This window comes from Anticarsia gemmatalis, chromosome 13 (assembly GCF_050436995.1).
Source record: "Anticarsia gemmatalis isolate Benzon Research Colony breed Stoneville strain chromosome 13, ilAntGemm2 primary, whole genome shotgun sequence".
NCBI classification, from domain to species: domain Eukaryota; kingdom Metazoa; phylum Arthropoda; class Insecta; order Lepidoptera; family Erebidae; genus Anticarsia; species Anticarsia gemmatalis.
In genome coordinates, this window is record NC_134757.1 from 5,760,297 (window position 1) to 5,777,456 (window position 17,160).

Consider the following 17,160-nt stretch of genomic DNA (forward strand, 5'->3'; position numbering starts at 1 on the left):
CAATAAGGAGTTACTTAGGATATGATAAGATAGTAATTGTAAAACATAGCTTATGTGTGTCGTATTTGGGTTTTTTTGGAATTGATATTAACAAATATAAAAAGTCTTATTACACGGTCATTATTAAAGCTATATACCTACGTGTTACTATTTACCATTTGTGTCATTGTTATCATTCCTTGACACATCGTGATTATGTATCAACTGTAGGATTTCAAACAATAAAATTTTATCGGAATTAGTTTATACTTACACTATACAGGTACTTTGTGGCATTTTACGTTAAAATGGTTAAAAGATTTTCATAAATATTCATAAATATGTATGTTTGGACAAATATGTAAAACAATTTAGGTTATTGTTTTCGTTTTAACTAGAATATGTGTCATAAAAGCTGATGACGTACGTGTAAATCTCATGATCTGTATAACAATATATTATTATTATGATTTTAGTATATGCAATATGATAAAGTATGAATATAAATAAATAAGATACCACAAAAAGGCGATAATAATATAAAGGTAGTGAAATCAAGACATGATAAAATATAAACATGAATTTATTTTAAAGTTGAGTAGGCCCGTCTCAATGATCATTTATTACAATTTATAAAAATCAATACCTAAAATCACATTCCGAAATCTAGGAGGTAATTTCTTATTGCTTCTGACTATGACTGCGCCGAGCGCATAGTTAATACTAACATCAAAACTGTGAAATACATAACTGATAATTCTTCTATACCGATTGACTTTGACAAAAATAATTATTATAAAGGATTGAAACAACAGTCCAGAACCGTTTAAAAAAAACAAAATCCGACGCACGCACTCAGTCTTAAAACATTTGGCTCTTATAATGAGTAATTTTAATAAACTTAATTCAGTATTTCATTTAATTCATTTACAAAGACAAAATGATACTGAAATTAATTAATAATCTACTAAATAGAAAAATATTTACAATTACTGGAACCTTGTACATAAAACTGTATACACGTAACCTATACTTACATTATTAAAATACAACGTATCTACTGTCTGTCATTAATATAATAATATTATCATCACCTTGATCACATTTTGCTGCATGTGGAAGGAGTTTCCTACATCATCTAGAATAATTTATTACTCTAACATTATCATATCAGTAAATAAAATATATACAAAACCTAATTTCTATCGTTCTTCCAATTACCTCGATCGTTAAAGTTTTTTCGGTCTCTATGACCTCTACCGGAACCTCCGCGATTCCACCGATCGTTGCCGCGACCTCGATGCCCACCCCTGTTTGGAAATCTCGGATAATTTTGTTCGCCATCCATAAAGTTAAAGTCATTGCCTGGACCTGGGCCGTTAAAGGGCATATTTCCAAAGTTATTAGGTCCCCCAAATTTATTATTAAAGTTATGTGGGATATTTGGAGCTATTCCTAATAATCCTGGCGTAGGACCACCACGTGGGTCGGGCATAGATTGATTAAAACCATGCATGTTGCCCATATTCATATTATTCATATTATTCATACCACCCATACCCATAGGCGACATATTCATCATATTCATATTACCACCGTCCATTGAATTAGGTGGACCATTCATACCAAATGGAGTTTGATTAAAATTAATTGGAGTTTTAAGTAACGCTTCTTTGGGTTTTGGTAAATAGGAGTACTCGCCATTTTCTCCCAATGAAATACCTAAGTTTGTTAAAATATTACATAATACACTATTACTTTGAATAGGAGTTAAATCGAATTTCTTGCCAGGCATCTTTTCTTGCTGGTATTGTTTAATCATTTGAGTCACTGGAGCTAAATTTTGATTAACAAATATTTTTTGGGTCGAACTCAAGTCTTTGTACCAGTTGGAGTTCTGCAAAATAGTTTGTAAATCCAAAGAATTCGATTTCTGATCTTGACTAACTGTCTCAATAGTATCTTTGGGCTTTCTACGAGGATCTATTCTAGGGCCTGATGGCGTAGGCGGAGTCTTAGTTGATTTTTCACTGTCGCTGTTAGAATCGTCAACCGATAATCTAAATACTTTTCGAAGTCTAGGGTCAACCAAAGCCTGTGACTTTGCAGTACTGTTTCTGATATCAGTATAGTCAGGCCGAGGTATGTCTATCAATACTAATTTATACTGCATAGGGGGATGACTGTTAATAGAACCGTTGATTTCAGAAGCGGGCGTGTAGTTCGGAAGCGGTTTGAAAGGTAGACCTAAACGAAAGTCAATGTCACCGGTATTAGTTTGACGTAAATCTGTATCGCCAAAAGATGGAAGACTAAATTCTGACTTCCGTAAATCGACGTCCGTTCTCCGACGACCGTCTGTGGGTTCACCATCTATACACTCATATATTGATACCCTTGACGGCTTTTTATTAGGAGGTTTAATGGGATCACTTACTTTTTCTGGCGATCGTCTTGATCTTGGATCTCTAGGCCTTTGCGGTGATGCTGCACCTTCTGCAGGTGCCTCCGATTTATTTTCCTGTAGGTTATTCTTCATTGTGTTCAATAGTTTAGTGACTTCCTCACTTATATCTATTTTTGACAGATCCCCTAGCCTACTAAGCACAGCAGAGGGTTCTATGACATGAGGCGCCGGGGCCTGTGGAGATGGAGGAGTTTGTTTCGGAGAGGATGCTGGGGACTTTCTCCTTGTTCCTTTTTCCTCGTCGCTAGAATACCATTTCTCGTCAATCAACAAATTGTTGTCCTCGTCGTCAGTAGTGGAACGCCGGTGCCTCTTTTCAGGATTCTTGAAAATTGGTTCTGGCTGAAGAAACCTAATATCTGTATCACATTCTTTACTTGAAGTATTATCGTCACCAGTAGAATGTAGAATTCGAGGGCCCTCGTCCGCAAAAGGTAAAACTCTATGGTCTACATCTTTGGACTCGTTAGAAGCTGCAGGTTTATCACCTTCAAAGGACTCATTCGAAATATCAATGTTTTCTTTATCCTTCGAAACAAATTTCAAAGCGTCTTTTGTGTATTGATCGATGTCAATCATATTATTATCCTTGCTTCCGTGCGACTCTTTTTGATTCATTTTAACTACGGAAGAATCCTCAGGGGCTGGAAGAACTGCCGCGGGCTGAAATCGCATATCTACGTCTTTTCCCGGTAAATCAGACGTAACAGCCCCACTGTTGGTTACTGGCACAGGTAAAGGCGGTACTCTTAAATCTAAATCTTTCGTAGTAGATGGTTGACTCATGAATTGTTGAGGTTCATTATTGGTTATAAGTCCTAACTTCTGTATGTTCATTGTATTAAGCTGTATTTCTGTTATTTGTTTTAATGTTAGACCAATAGTGTTAAGTTGCATTACAGTTAATTGGCTCAGCTGGTCTAAGTTATCAATTCCCATCTTTTTCAAATCGGAAATCTGACGAGATGTCAACACTCCGGTTAGATTCTGGATGTTTAATATACTAGGTGACCCTGTGCTATTACTTGGTGAATTATTAACATTATAATTTTGGTTAGATAAGTCATTTTGCCACCGAGATTGTCGCACTTTCGGCGATATTTTATTTTGTCTATCATTCATAAATTGGTTATTTTGTAACATATCCGGTGAACTTTGGGGATTTGGTATATTCAATTCAAATAAAGAGGGGATCGATTTTTCTTGAGGTTCCGACATTTCAGAATACTGTTGCATTAGTTTATTTTGTGTAGTTTGTATCATTTTTAACGCCCCGTCACGATTTAGTCTAGGGAAGTCACCTAAAATCTCTTTAGGAGCTGACTCTATATGTTTCAAAAGAATATTTCGTAGATTATCAGTTAGCGGTTTACCGTGTGCGAACTTACATTCATCTTTGTATATACATTGAAGCCCTGTATGATAATATTTGCAAGGGAAGTCAGCATGCATATACAGACATTTATCTCTCTTAGCACAACAGTCCATCAAATAAAATTTACACAGCTCCATTTTTCGAGGAGGTTGTGCGTTATGTGAATAAATGCAATCATCCCCTTTATGACATTTACCTTGCATGTAATATAAACAGACACCATCAGGGTCTTGCATAGGATGAGCGCCTCTTCTCCTATCATTTTTGTTATTTTTATTATTACGTTCGCGCTGAGGTCTGTTATGACGCTGTTGTCGGTGATGCTGTTGTTCTCTTGATTCGTGGCTACTGTCTGACGCGTATGAATCTCTATCATCCTCGTACATATCAACAGGAGATTGTCTATGTACCGGGGAAGCACCCCTTACACACATCATCTCACTTTCATCTACCTCGTCCGAATACTCTTGCTTTTTACGCTTTTTACTAGAACCTTCCTTTCCATCGTGTTTCTTTCTTTTCTTATGTTTACGACGTTCATCTACGTCCTCATCATTAAAACCTTCGGCTACGTCATTTTTGTTCATAGCCTTCCTAATTGCCTTTTCAATGTTACCAGCAAAATCATCTTCTGTAGGACTCGAGTATTTCCGATTCTTTTTACTTTTGTCCTTTTTTTGTTCACCTTTGTTAGATTTCGATTTTTTTTTCTTACCTGATTTTGAATAATAAAAATCTTGTACGTCAGATTTTTCTTGTGGTAGTGTATCGTCGAGTGTTGGTACTGCTTCATCGGTTTTTTCATCGCCTTGGGCTTCTGTGGTTTCTTCACCTTCACTCTCGATCTCTCCGTCCTCCAAATCTTCCATTTCCGCATTCGCGACGGATTCTGTCATCTTGAATGTGTCACTGAAATTGAGAAAAATTACGTTGTTAATTATTTTGTCACATATTATCGTTTTGAACTGTCTGGAATAAGACACTACGCTGGAAAAGTTTGCTTATGATTCATATAACTTATATGACTTTAACTCCAATAACAGACAGTTAATTCATGATACATTATAAATTACTAGTACTTTAAGAGATATGACTTGATAATTTAATCGGCTGTATATCTAAAAATCTACAAAGTGCGATAAGATTTGAACGGGAGTTACAAACAGTTCTGTTAAATGGTAACAAAAACACATAGGTAAATCCAAATGACGTATACAAGAATTAGTCATCAATATCAAATTGCAGGAATTGTGAAATAAAGAAATTAATAAACAGAAAAAACTTCTTTTGCAATTACCGGCGGGTGTTTCTACAGTAGGTTGCGCAAAGCATGCTTAAAATAAATGAAATCAATACAAAATTAAGCTTTCTTTCTCTACATGACAATTTAGTAATATTGCGTAATTCTGTTAATAATAAAATATAGGCATCTTAGTAATAATAAAATTAAACGACGAATAGATAAACTGTGCCGGAAAATTACAGCATCACGTATGTATGTATAAGGCTGTGCATGTAATGTTGGGCGTATCCTAATCGAGTATCTATACAAAATAACCTAAAATGCTTCAAATTGGTGCGTAGTACGTATTACATACGTAGGTACCATAGCAAAATCTAACAGAAAAATAATATTGAACATATCCTGCGATTCATGTATGGAGCGTTATTAGCAACTGACCTATATTACCGAAATGGGTTTTATAGAGACCTATGTCTCTAGTACCCAAGTGAAAACGGATCTGATAACGGAATCCAGCCCACTACAATATAATGCTAGTAACTAACTACTATGAAACGAAAACAATTTTTATTACAGAATCAATGACTAACTCTAGGTGCTTAGATCATCGCATCAAGCCCTATCCTCAAAATATGTGCACGTCACGGTCAAATTGTTATTGAACACGTCCCTGTAGAATTCAACGTTATATTTTTAGCATAGCTCGCGAATGGTGATCCGCTTTTACGACGCGCAAGAATGAGACAGATATAGTACAAGATAAGCTATCCAATCCGCGAGTGCAACGGAACATACGTCATGAGACAATTCTTTTCACAGTCGCCATTTTGATGTATAATGCGACCAAATTAAAAAGTTATCGAATCTGTTAGGGAAGCAATTTAATATAATTGCGAAATACAACGTCACAGTCAATAATAAAAAAAAAGATTCCCACAGAATGTCCCTGTATAATATAAATCTGAAAACCCACTAAACTATTAAGAATGCACACTAATAAATGTTTGGCACATTTTTAAGACTGTGTAAAATATATAAAAAAAAATTAAATACATAAAGTAGGTATTATTAGTCTGCTGCTTAATTTAAGTGTATTAATACTGGTCTTATCGACGAGAATAAATCTCGTTTTTCTTTTATAATACTGTACCTAATATTCGACGGAACAATAAGCATTGGGAATGTATCTCCAAGATTCACAAATTACTTAGATGTTGCGCAGTTAGAAATTCGACATGTATGGCAGAAGTCAGTACAATAACTGTTCATAGCCACTACTTTCAAGAGTAATTTAGGTAGATACAGCCAGCCAAGCAAGCAGTGGGTGGCCGTTCACATTTCACAATATCTTGCTGCGCGCTGCGCTCTCGCCGCGATAGGAATGACGTCAGCCTTCTAGAACGGCAAGATATCTGTCCTTCCTTTCATCGAGGTCACGAGGCATATAACGCTCACACACACTAATACACGGAATCGCAGCATATTGTAAATATGGCGTGTTCCTACATCACAAGTACATACCTAACGCGACATTTTAATTTAGCAGCATTATAATGTGAATGCTATACTAAAATGACATTATATGAACAAAGAAACTGAAAAATGACATATTCTAGCAAAAGTTAATAAATAGTATACACAATTACCAACACCATTAGAAATAACCCTAAATAGGCAGAAATATGATAAAAATAAAGAATATTTTAGATTATTGTCGGAATAATGTCATGCACAAAAATAAATTTTACACCTAATCGAAATCGAAAAATTATGATACATATTATATTATCATAATAAAACACATTTTAGACCTTATTGTGTGCACAGCAATAGCTAGAACACAGAATAAATACAGAAGTATTACAGCCGCCATTTTGGCTTAGGCCGTAAGTAGGTAATAGATTGATCAATAATGATACGATTACCGCCTTGCAAAATAAAATGCATATTTCCTTCAAAACGCGTTTAAGACGAAAATGTGTAGCGTAGATGGATGTTGCACGTGTAGTTATGGTAATTCCTTTAGCTGACCAAGCACTTTATGTATAAAGGGGACACGCATTCATAAAATGGCCTAACGAGTAAATAATATTAATTGTTACCAATCTTACATTAATGAACGAATCACTATGTGCGACTACTATACGCCATATAAAATGGAAATCTTTCATAGCATTGCTGCATAGAGACGAAACAATTCGAATATGTACGCTATATTGATTTCGAACGACGACTGTAGCGGAATAATGAGGCGATCAGAAATTATTTAGTTTCTGAACTCGACACCCGTGGAGGGAGGCGCAAGTGTTGCGGAAATACATTTTTAGTTGTGGCCAACCTGAGGTTTCCGTGCTGAACGCTAAGTGTCTCTTTATTCAAAAAAGAAATTTAAGCATAAATAATTGATATTTGTGTATAACACAAATCTTTTAAATTTTTTAGTCTTCTTATTTTATCTAAAATGCTCAATTTAATGCATTTTACGGCAAAAAACATGTCAACGAATGTTGTAATGTTGCCAATACTAGTATTATAAAATTGATGATAAGGTCACACTGCTGAAAACTAAAATAAGATACATCTGTTTAAATAATTTAATTTGCATGATTCAAAATAGTCAAAAAATATTTAATCTTTTTATAACCCTAAGGTTAATTTTTTGAATAAATATTAGCAATGTTTACAATAAACCGTCACCAAAGCGTTTCCAAACAGAATTTAAATGTCATCATGATAAAAATCTGAATGTCACTTTTATCAATTTTGTGATAAGTCAGCATTTTATACATACAACAATAAAAGTTATTTTTCTGAGTAATAACTGCAAAGTTATGTATTACATGTCTGTTCAAAAGGGAAATATCTTTAAAAACTAAATGTGACTGAGTGTAACTGAAAATATAATACAGTTTTGCTATAGCTCTTCAAAGTTGAGAGGATTTGATAATGTCTGGACCAAGTAACCCCTTTGCTGGACTTTTAGGAGTATCAGAAGCCACATCCCCAGTTGAACCACCAGCTGGAGATGAAAATGCGGCCCTCCAAAATACTTCTAAAAAATTATCAGAAAATGTTGAAAATGAAACAATAAATAATATAGCAGAAAATGTTTTCCACTTCACAATAAATCCTGAATCAGCGTCAGGAAATCGACAACTAGTTTACTTGGAAGAACTCGCTGAGGCTACGAGGCCAAAAAATTATATAGACCTAGAAGCACTGGAACAAGCTTTGTTTGAAAGATTACTACTTACCGATATTGAATCTTGTGTGATACCAAAATCATGTAAAGTTTTCAAAGAACATGTTGTTCAGAAACAAGTTTTTCCATACTTATTCAGTTCTCTTCAGAACATGGCTGGTTATGAAAGGTCAAAAGTCCCTAGTGTGCAGGAAGCTTTACAAAAAATGAGAGAATTAATATTCAGAAATGCGGTAACAGCCTTAAAACAACCTGCTTTGTTTGAGGGACAAGACTTTTCAGGGCAGCTCACAGAATTACTACAGCATGTGGACCCACAGAGCCACAACTTCTTTATGGATATTGTACAATCATTTATGCTAGAGGGTAAGGAGATTACATATTTTTTGCTTAATTTTGTTACTGTGCTCTTCTGTTCAAAATCTTTAATTTAAAATCTCCTTCAATTTTAGGTGAAGAAGGAAGTCAAGAGCAGCTGAAAGAAATAATGCTCCCTGTGTTGATGAAAATATATATAGATATAGATAAATCTAATATAATCAACTTGCCTATTTATATACTGAAGTCTGTGCAACTCTTTGCAAGTAAGTATCAATCCTGACCAATAATAATTTGGAATGAATTTTCAATTTAGATAAAATTGATAATGTGATAGATCTAATATCTTGGATTCTATTCTTGAGCTGGGGCGAGGCAGTATTGGGTGCACTAGTTTCAGTTGGAATGTTACCTATATTATAGTCCAACCACTTAATATGGACCTGAAGCCTGTACAATAATAATATATCTAGGGTATAAATTATAGTTCTTTGTTTGTCCATAATTATTAAGTAGCCATAGCTACAAGGCAACTAAACAGCTAAATAAAAACAAACCTATTGTTTTATCAAAGTAAATACCTAATCATTTTTATATGCAAACAAAGGGGATGCCCTAGAAAGACATACATGGATCACATTGGCGATGTCTTACTCGAGGTCCTGTATGACAAAATATATATTGATGTGAATTAAGCAAGGAAGGTTATAAGGATCATACCAAGTGCTGTTCTCTGGTTTTTGCCTACCCCTATGCGTAAAAGGCCTGACATTATGTATGTACAATAATATTACATTGGTTGATGTTGTTGTTGTTATATTTTATTAACATTTTCAGGTAATCAATGGCTAGCACCTATACTACTTGAGAGCTGTGAAGTTAAACCAAATGAAAAGAATGGAAGGCTATACCAAAATAATGTGATTGGAGGTCTGCTAGCACTTTCTGTACTACCTAAATCTAACACAATGATGCCTGAATTTTTCGACAATCCAGTTGATCAGGTAAGGTCATAATTTTCTTAATTGGAGTCATGCTTCAACTAGAACAATTTTTACTAGTTTTGGCCCATCATTTCACTCTATTATACTGACTGCGAGGGGCTACAAGCACTACTCAGAACAGTCAAAGCCTATGCTAAATCCTTCCTTTATATATCCTACTTATTGGACGCTTGTTTATTATGTCATGTATTGTACATGTCCTTTGTCAATACTAACTTTGTCTGTCTATCTGTTTGTTGTTGTTAAACAACTGGACCAATTTTGATGAAATTTTGTGTGCTGATAGTTAGATACCAGGTGTCAATTATAGGCTACCTACTTTATTGATACTGGAATAGGTGGTCTATATTATAAGTATTTTAAGTATTTATCAAAGAAAGCAGAAATAAGCAATAAAATTTGATCACACATGGCGATTAAATATTGAAAATTAATCAACTGTCTATATTTTTCCAGACTGCCACATCTTTGATAGAGTCATCATTATGGAATGCAGTGTCCCACCTAACAAACAACATGCACAAGATATTCCTGACTCTACTAAAAGGTGGGCCTAGAGTTAAAAATATGCTACTGACATGGATTGGAAGGTGTTTGAAATCAAATGTTGGCAGAGGAAAACTTTGGAATGTACAGGTGAGTCAACCAATTGCTATAACTGCACGTTTGGCGCAGTGGTTTAAGCGGTCACCTCGCCGCAACAACCGTAGCGCCGCGTGTGGTGGGTTCGAATCCCACCCGGGACAAATCTTTGTGTGATGAGCACGAGTATTTGTTCTGAGCCTGGATGTCAATTTATCTATATAAGTATGTATTTAGAAATATATAAGTATGTTTATCAGTTATTTGGTTACCGTAGTACAAGCTCTGCTTAGTTTGGAATCAAATGACCGTGTGTAAAAAAAAAAAAAAATAATGAGGAAATTTAATGAAATCACAGGCTGGGTACCTTTTACATAGAATAGTCTAATGAGTTGTGTCATATGACCTTGATATAACCAGAAGTCATTTTAATTAAATCCTTAATTGATGATATTAGACTAATAGTATGTTTCTGACATATATGGGTAAGAGTTACAAAAAACACAGTAAGGATAGACCAGACTATTCATCATAGTGTCAGACAAGTTATATGTTATGGGTTAAAAGAGTGTGAATAAATGATTAGGTATATAGGGATAAGTATTGTCCTGTTCTAGTATCTACTAGATTGCAATTTATTTTGTTTGAAATGGCAGTCCTATGAGCGCAACAATAGGATTTACCGACCAGTCTAAAACTAACTATAAAAGTAAACAAATCTTGAAAAACTTGGCGCTAACTGGCTGATTATTATTTATTACGTGCCGTTTCTCACTGCTCGGTAGTGCTCTTCATAAATACTTAAATGATTTCTAATACATAGTTATTCCTACATTTCCAGGCGGCTGATTTGTCGGCAGCATCACAGTGCGTATCAGACGGTTTCATGTTGAACTTGGGCGCAGTTTTACTTCATCTGTGCCAGCCATTTTGTACCACATCTGATGACCCCCGAGCACTTAAAATTGACCCCACCTACGGCGCAGTCTTGGTAAGAATACCTATTCGTGCTTTTAGATTAGGTACTGTGTAAGGATAATGCAGCTTCTAAATTAGTATTGACAAAAGTCATAAATCTTCCTATTGCCATTGTTATCGAAAATTGAATTCATTTTTTTTTTTAATAATAACAGTAGACCAATAATGCGCTCAATATATGGTTACCTATTATTCATAATTTTTAAAATGGTTAATTGCCAATCCCTGCGTCAGAAATATGGAGATCAAGAAGTCAAACTAGTGGAATCTCAATCTCACTGTTAACTTAATTAATCTTCTAATTTCTAGCCAGAAGAATGTGAAGCAAAGTCAGTGCATTTAGACTGTCTGCACAGTGAGACGTGCTTGCTGCCAGCGAGGACGAATGAAGACGACCAGCCGTTAAAACGGGACACAGCTGAAACATTCAATTTTGTTACCGAGTGCTTCTTTATGACGCAGAAGTGCATTGATCTTGGTATGTGGTTATATCTTGCCTATTTTCCTTCTGTATTTTCCGATTTGATGCATATATGATTCAGTATTAAGGACTAAAGAGTATCGGTTCCTGCCACTGTATATTTTATCCGCAAATAAACTTTTCCATCACTGAAGAACGGAATATGAAGTAAACATTTACCTAACCCGGGATATTTTTCTAGTTGATTTGCAGCTCCATAGAATAATTCTGAGAGAACTTTATCCATCCTTATTTAATATTAGTTACTGTTATAATTCATTGCCAATAGTGTATTTCCATATAAAGAGATTTTGATTAGCGATATTTAAAAATCTTATCCGTCTAATCGAAGATTCTAAAGTACGACGAAATTATTTGGACGACTTAGTTTCGTCTTGAGTGTTTCTGAGACCCTGTTGTAAAGATTTATTCTTATGTTTATAATTTGTCAGGTGTCCGAGTGTGTGCCGAGAAACTATGGCGTACGGGTCAAGAGTTGGGACAGGCGCAGCGTGCGCTAGCTGATATGTCGTCAACAGTACATCACCTACTTGATCCGATGAGGCAGCGCAATCACCATCTCATGACTAAGTAAGTAACTAATATACAATATATTTTGCATGAATACTATGCAGTCATTAATATTTTGGGCTTGCGATGAACTTTACAATTCGTTCTAAGTCCAGAAATTGCAACAAGTTCCCAAAAATGTACGATTGACAAGTTGGGCTTGCGGGGCTGCCATCCTATTGTACTAATCGTGCAGTTATTTATCAACTGTTTTGTTCTTAAATCTATGCAGTTTTATTACAAACGTTTCAAACAAATAGCGCCTTAAGACACGCATGATAAACACAAAACACGCGATTTAAAATGATTACCTCTCTTTCATCAGATTCGTGAGTCTCCGCTGCGCTCTTCTAGAGAAGGACATGTTAGCGAACTTGAACCGGCTCCAAGCGGCGACGTGCACGTGGCTGGTGCAGGTGGCGGCCAAGCCCAACGCCGAGGCGCCCGCCGCGTCCTACGCGCCCACCACCCTGGCGCAGATCAACATGCCAGTCACTACTCCACCGCCAGATACACTCAGGTTGGTAACAAATTACAGACAAGTTGGTGTTACCGTCCAAACTTTAGACGTAAAACTTCGCTATGCTTCGACGTCAACTGCAAGGGAAAAATCCGAGATGTTACTGTTGATGTCTATCCCATAATTAAATTATACCAAATAAATGTACCGAGAACTTAATTTCGACGCTTGTTTCATAATAGTATCCCTCCATCCCTCTTATTTTAGACTATGCCTAAAAATAGTACACACATAATAGCATGGGACAAATTACCTAACTTTCTGAGACTTTTAGTCATATTGCAATTCAGATTTTTGGGAAGTATAAAAGCGCCCACTGTATTTATTTTCATCGCCTTGCTTTATTTGTATTTCAGATGTGTCCCAGAATTCGTGTTAGAGAACGTAGTAGTGCTGATAACGTTGGCGCGGCGGACGGCCGGCGCCATCAACGACGACGCCGACATCGCCGGGCTGCTCAAACCTGCACTCACACTCGTACTTATGTTCATGGGAGATTCCACCAGGACTTATAACCCGCATTTAAGGTAAGAATCATGCTTATTACGTAAAAATTGATAATTTTAGCAAGTATTACTTTTTTTGCCGATGAATAATTGTAAAGGGCTTCACTCAGGGAATATTTAAAGCTCATGTGACATGTAGACGTTTCTCTCTTCTTCAAACCAATAACCTTCAGAGAAGATCGTAGACATTTGCGTGCACGTTATAGTCTAGTCTATAGGCGTAAGATAATAACTCGCCTGCCGCCTGTCAATATGATATTCCTGCATTAAGTGCTTCATGGTATCATCTTAAAAATGTGTCAAATATAATGTATTTACTATTTATTACAGGGCGCGTCTCGCAGAATGCTTAGAGGCAATGTTGCCAAACCACCCGGACGATCAGCAACCACTAAGCAGCTTAGCGTCCTTCTATCGTGAACAATTGTTCAAAGAACATCCACACAGGCTACAGGTGTGTAACTATGTCATAAAGATTTTATTTATATTATTATGTACTTTTGGCGTAGCAATGTTTTTTTCTTGCATTTATTTGCGGTTATGTTCCTTCTAATACAATATCTAGACAAATCCCGAAACATAGGTGCTGGCGAAAATTAAGCCAAATTTTGAAAATACATGCAATCTTGATTAAATTCTTAATTTCAAAACTCGTAAAAAAATATTGATAGACAAAATTTTCCGCTAAACCAATTTATTCCGTTTATATTTCATTTTAAAATGTTATGTAACTGTTTCAGTTGGTACCCTGTTTACTGGACGTTTTCGTGGGCATCGAGATGACAGGCCAGAGCGTTCAGTTCGAACAGAAGTTTAACTACCGCCGTCCCATGTACCTTGTTATGGACTTCCTCTGGGAAATGGAAGAACATAGAGATGCTTTCACGTGAGTGCTCATCTATTTGTATAATTCGTTGTTACAATTTGACCAACGGATTCACAAGTAAAAAAGAGATACAAAATTACGTTGTTGAGTAATATTATTCTGGAAAAAATCTCAGTATCTGCCGAAGTTTGATAATGTGCCCAAAATTTTAATTTGAAAAATAAACAATATGACGTTGTTAATAGGTATATAAGAATCAATAAATAAACAAAAAAATCTGTTTTTAATTCTAGGCGGCTTGCAAAGGAAGCTGAATCAAATATGGAAGCCGTACACCCACCGATATTTCTGCGATTCGTCAATCTGTTGATGAACGACGCTATTTTCTTACTAGATGAAGCGCTCGGCAATATGGCACAGATACGCACCTTACAAACTGCACAGTATGTATATTCTTTTACCTTTTATATTCCCTCCAAACTATTGAACTGTTTGAACTGAATGTGTGAACTGAACAGTTTAAAGTTCCACAAGTCTTTCTGCTCAGTATACATGTGAAAGGCGACGTTAAATAAAAATCTCGTGACTTTCCTAGATGTTACCTAAATAATACTTTATTAATAAGCCATGTAAATGCCTGCCTTCGGGCGGCTTGATAAATAAAAAAAATTATACGTCATTAATTAGAAATTATCACATTTTCCTCAGAGAATCCGGTGCATGGGCGAACCTATCAGCTCAAGAGCGTGCTCAAAACATGTCGAACTTATCCCACATCGGCATGTTGGCTCGTTTCGACAACATCTTAGGTCGCGACACTATTCGTACACTGGTGCGACTGACCGCGCACGCACCGTACGTGTTCTGTCACCCCACGCTGGTCGAGCGCATCGCGTCCATGCTCAACTACTTCTTACTGCATTTAGTCGGACCTAATAAGAAGAATTTTAAGGTAATGTTAATGACTATTAAATATTTTTTGATTGAGGCTAGCATTGACCGGTCCTTCACAACTAATCGAGTTTTTGTAAGCAGATGCTATTTAACTACGCAGAAGATGCTGCACTTATTTGAATTTGATTTGATATTTGATTTGGCACACATATTATTTCGTTTGAACTGAAACAATAAACAGGGTACATCATTAATTGCATGCAGAAAAAATCGCTAAATAAAATAACAAAATTTAAGACAAGTTTTTCAAACAAAATCCTGTAATTTTTTTTTTACATAATAGAAGCAAATTAACATAAGTCTCCTATATGCAATATTAACAACTAGTACATTTTGTATACAGGTAAAAGACATGAAGGAATACGAGTTCGACCCGGCTACCACAGTGCTGGACATTTGCCGCATGTACGTGGAACTCGGCAATAACGAGAGATTCTGTGCCGCAGTCTCGGATGACGGACGATCGTATTCTGCACAACTCTTTACCTTGGCTGAAGCGGTGTTAGGTACGTACGAAATTATTTATGAAGTTTTCAGGCACCGATTAGCTGAGCTTCTCTAACCCTTTTTGAATAACTCATTTAAATCAAAAAAGCTCTTCTAATATATAAGATGATAGCTTCTATTATACGAAAGCCTTATTTAACTTTCATATGTAGTTCAGACATATGTGTAAGGCAGTATAAATCAATATGTAAGTTTGATGAAACGTAGAAAACTGATGGAGTAGTATAAAAATAGTAAAACGAGATGTTAAGAACATAAACCTTTGTCAAAGAGTTGTACACCAAATTATACTCTTATGTTTTGTTTATAGTGCGTATTGGCGGCGGAGGACTGCTAGGCTCCTTGCAAGAAGTGGCGAGCCGGGTGGAGACATTAGCGGTGCAGCGTCAACGTGATGAGGAGATCCTGGCCAATGCGCCCGAAGAGTTCCTTGACCCTATCATGAGCACTCTCATGATGGACCCCGTCATACTGCCCAGTTCACGCACCACAGTCGACAGGACCACTATTGCACGGTAAACTTGGAACAAACCACTTATATAAAACTATTTGTTGTTTATTAAAATTTTAGAATTCTTTCCATCATAATTATCTTTTTTATTAATTTAAATAGTCGAGTTTCTGCTTTCACACAATACTTAGTATTCCCATGACTGAATCAGATATTAACTATACTTTGACTAACATTTAATTTTTTTATTCCAGCCATCTACTAAGCGATCAATCAGATCCGTTCAATCGGTCTCCTCTATCCATGGACCAAGTGAAGTCTAACATTGAACTAAAAGAGAAAATCCGCGCTTGGATCGCTGAACAAAAGCGAAATATTGCTCAAGTAACTAGTACTAGTAGCACATAAATAACTTAATTATACTGTGTTTTTACACTGCACGGTGTGACTATGTATTTAGTGACAGTACAGTGAGTTAAATTCATACTGCATTGACGTAATTTCTTGCAAAACTTAATACGACGTCCTTCGTGTCAGTACAAATTTCTCTCATGGTTACTATTCTGTGTATCTTATACTAGGTAAGCTAGTATAACCTTAGGTTAAACTTAGCACGTAGATTTCGTATTGAAGACAAACACTTGTAAACGCGTTTGATGTACACAGTTTAAGTTCAGACATTGTATAATAATTTTCTTGTGATTCCTTTACAAATTGTATGGCGAAAGGCGAAATATCGGGCAATGAAACACGCACGTTGGGAGAGGCCTATGTCTATCAATGGACCTCAATAGGGTAGTGATGACGATTATAATAATTTGTAAATTTTAGTTTTAGTTACCTAAGTTTCGGTACATATCAGTTCAAAGTGATGTATGCTATTTCTATAATTTATTTCCTTGATCCTTTTAATTTTATTTCTAGTTATAACATTGGGTGCATTTTATTTGGTGGGTACTCATTCGTAACGAGTTTTTACCAGACTTTATGTTGTGATAAATTACTATTTTCTGTCTATAATTTAGCATTATGAATATTAGATGTAATGACTATAATTAATAATATATTCCTTGGAATTTCTAAATGATATGTTTTATTATTTAACCAATACCAACTCATATGCTTAAAAAAATATAAAATGTCCTTTGTGAGTGCGAAATAAACGAATACATAGGCGAGTACTGCAATCTGAATGGGAGCCATTCATTGAAGGCTTTA

General features: G+C 35.7%; 2 protein-coding genes across 5 annotated transcripts; one reads left to right on the forward strand and one right to left on the reverse strand.

The window, feature by feature from the left end:
* Positions 1–541: 541 nt before the first annotated feature.
* On the reverse strand, positions 542–7,321 carry su(sable) (suppressor of sable RNA-binding protein). Of its 4 annotated transcripts, none has more exons than XM_076121523.1 (2): positions 7,176–7,321; positions 542–4,730 (listed from the first exon to the last, which is right to left on the reverse strand). In XM_076121523.1, exon 2 carries the CDS (start codon positions 4,715–4,717, stop codon positions 1,175–1,177), a length of 3,543 nt encoding a protein of 1,180 aa, XP_075977638.1. In that variant the 5' UTR covers positions 4,718–4,730; positions 7,176–7,321; the 3' UTR covers positions 542–1,174. The 4 variants fall into 4 exon arrangements, with proteins under 4 accessions (XP_075977638.1, XP_075977637.1, XP_075977640.1 ...); XM_076121522.1 differs by lacking the exon at positions 7,176–7,321 and adding an exon at positions 6,215–6,550; XM_076121525.1 differs by lacking the exon at positions 7,176–7,321 and adding an exon at positions 5,655–6,127.
* Positions 7,322–7,811: 490 nt separating this feature from the next.
* Positions 7,812–17,026, forward strand: Ube4A (Ubiquitination factor E4A). The gene is made up of 16 exons (XM_076121770.1): positions 7,812–8,632; positions 8,719–8,850; positions 9,422–9,588; positions 10,045–10,224; positions 11,012–11,161; positions 11,458–11,626; positions 12,061–12,199; positions 12,504–12,698; positions 13,055–13,225; positions 13,535–13,658; positions 13,945–14,090; positions 14,324–14,473; positions 14,739–14,982; positions 15,328–15,490; positions 15,802–16,006; positions 16,197–17,026. Exons 1-16 carry the CDS (start codon positions 8,011–8,013, stop codon positions 16,348–16,350), a joined length of 3,111 nt encoding a protein of 1,036 aa, XP_075977885.1. The 5' UTR covers positions 7,812–8,010; the 3' UTR covers positions 16,351–17,026.
* Positions 17,027–17,160: the final 134 nt, after the last annotated feature.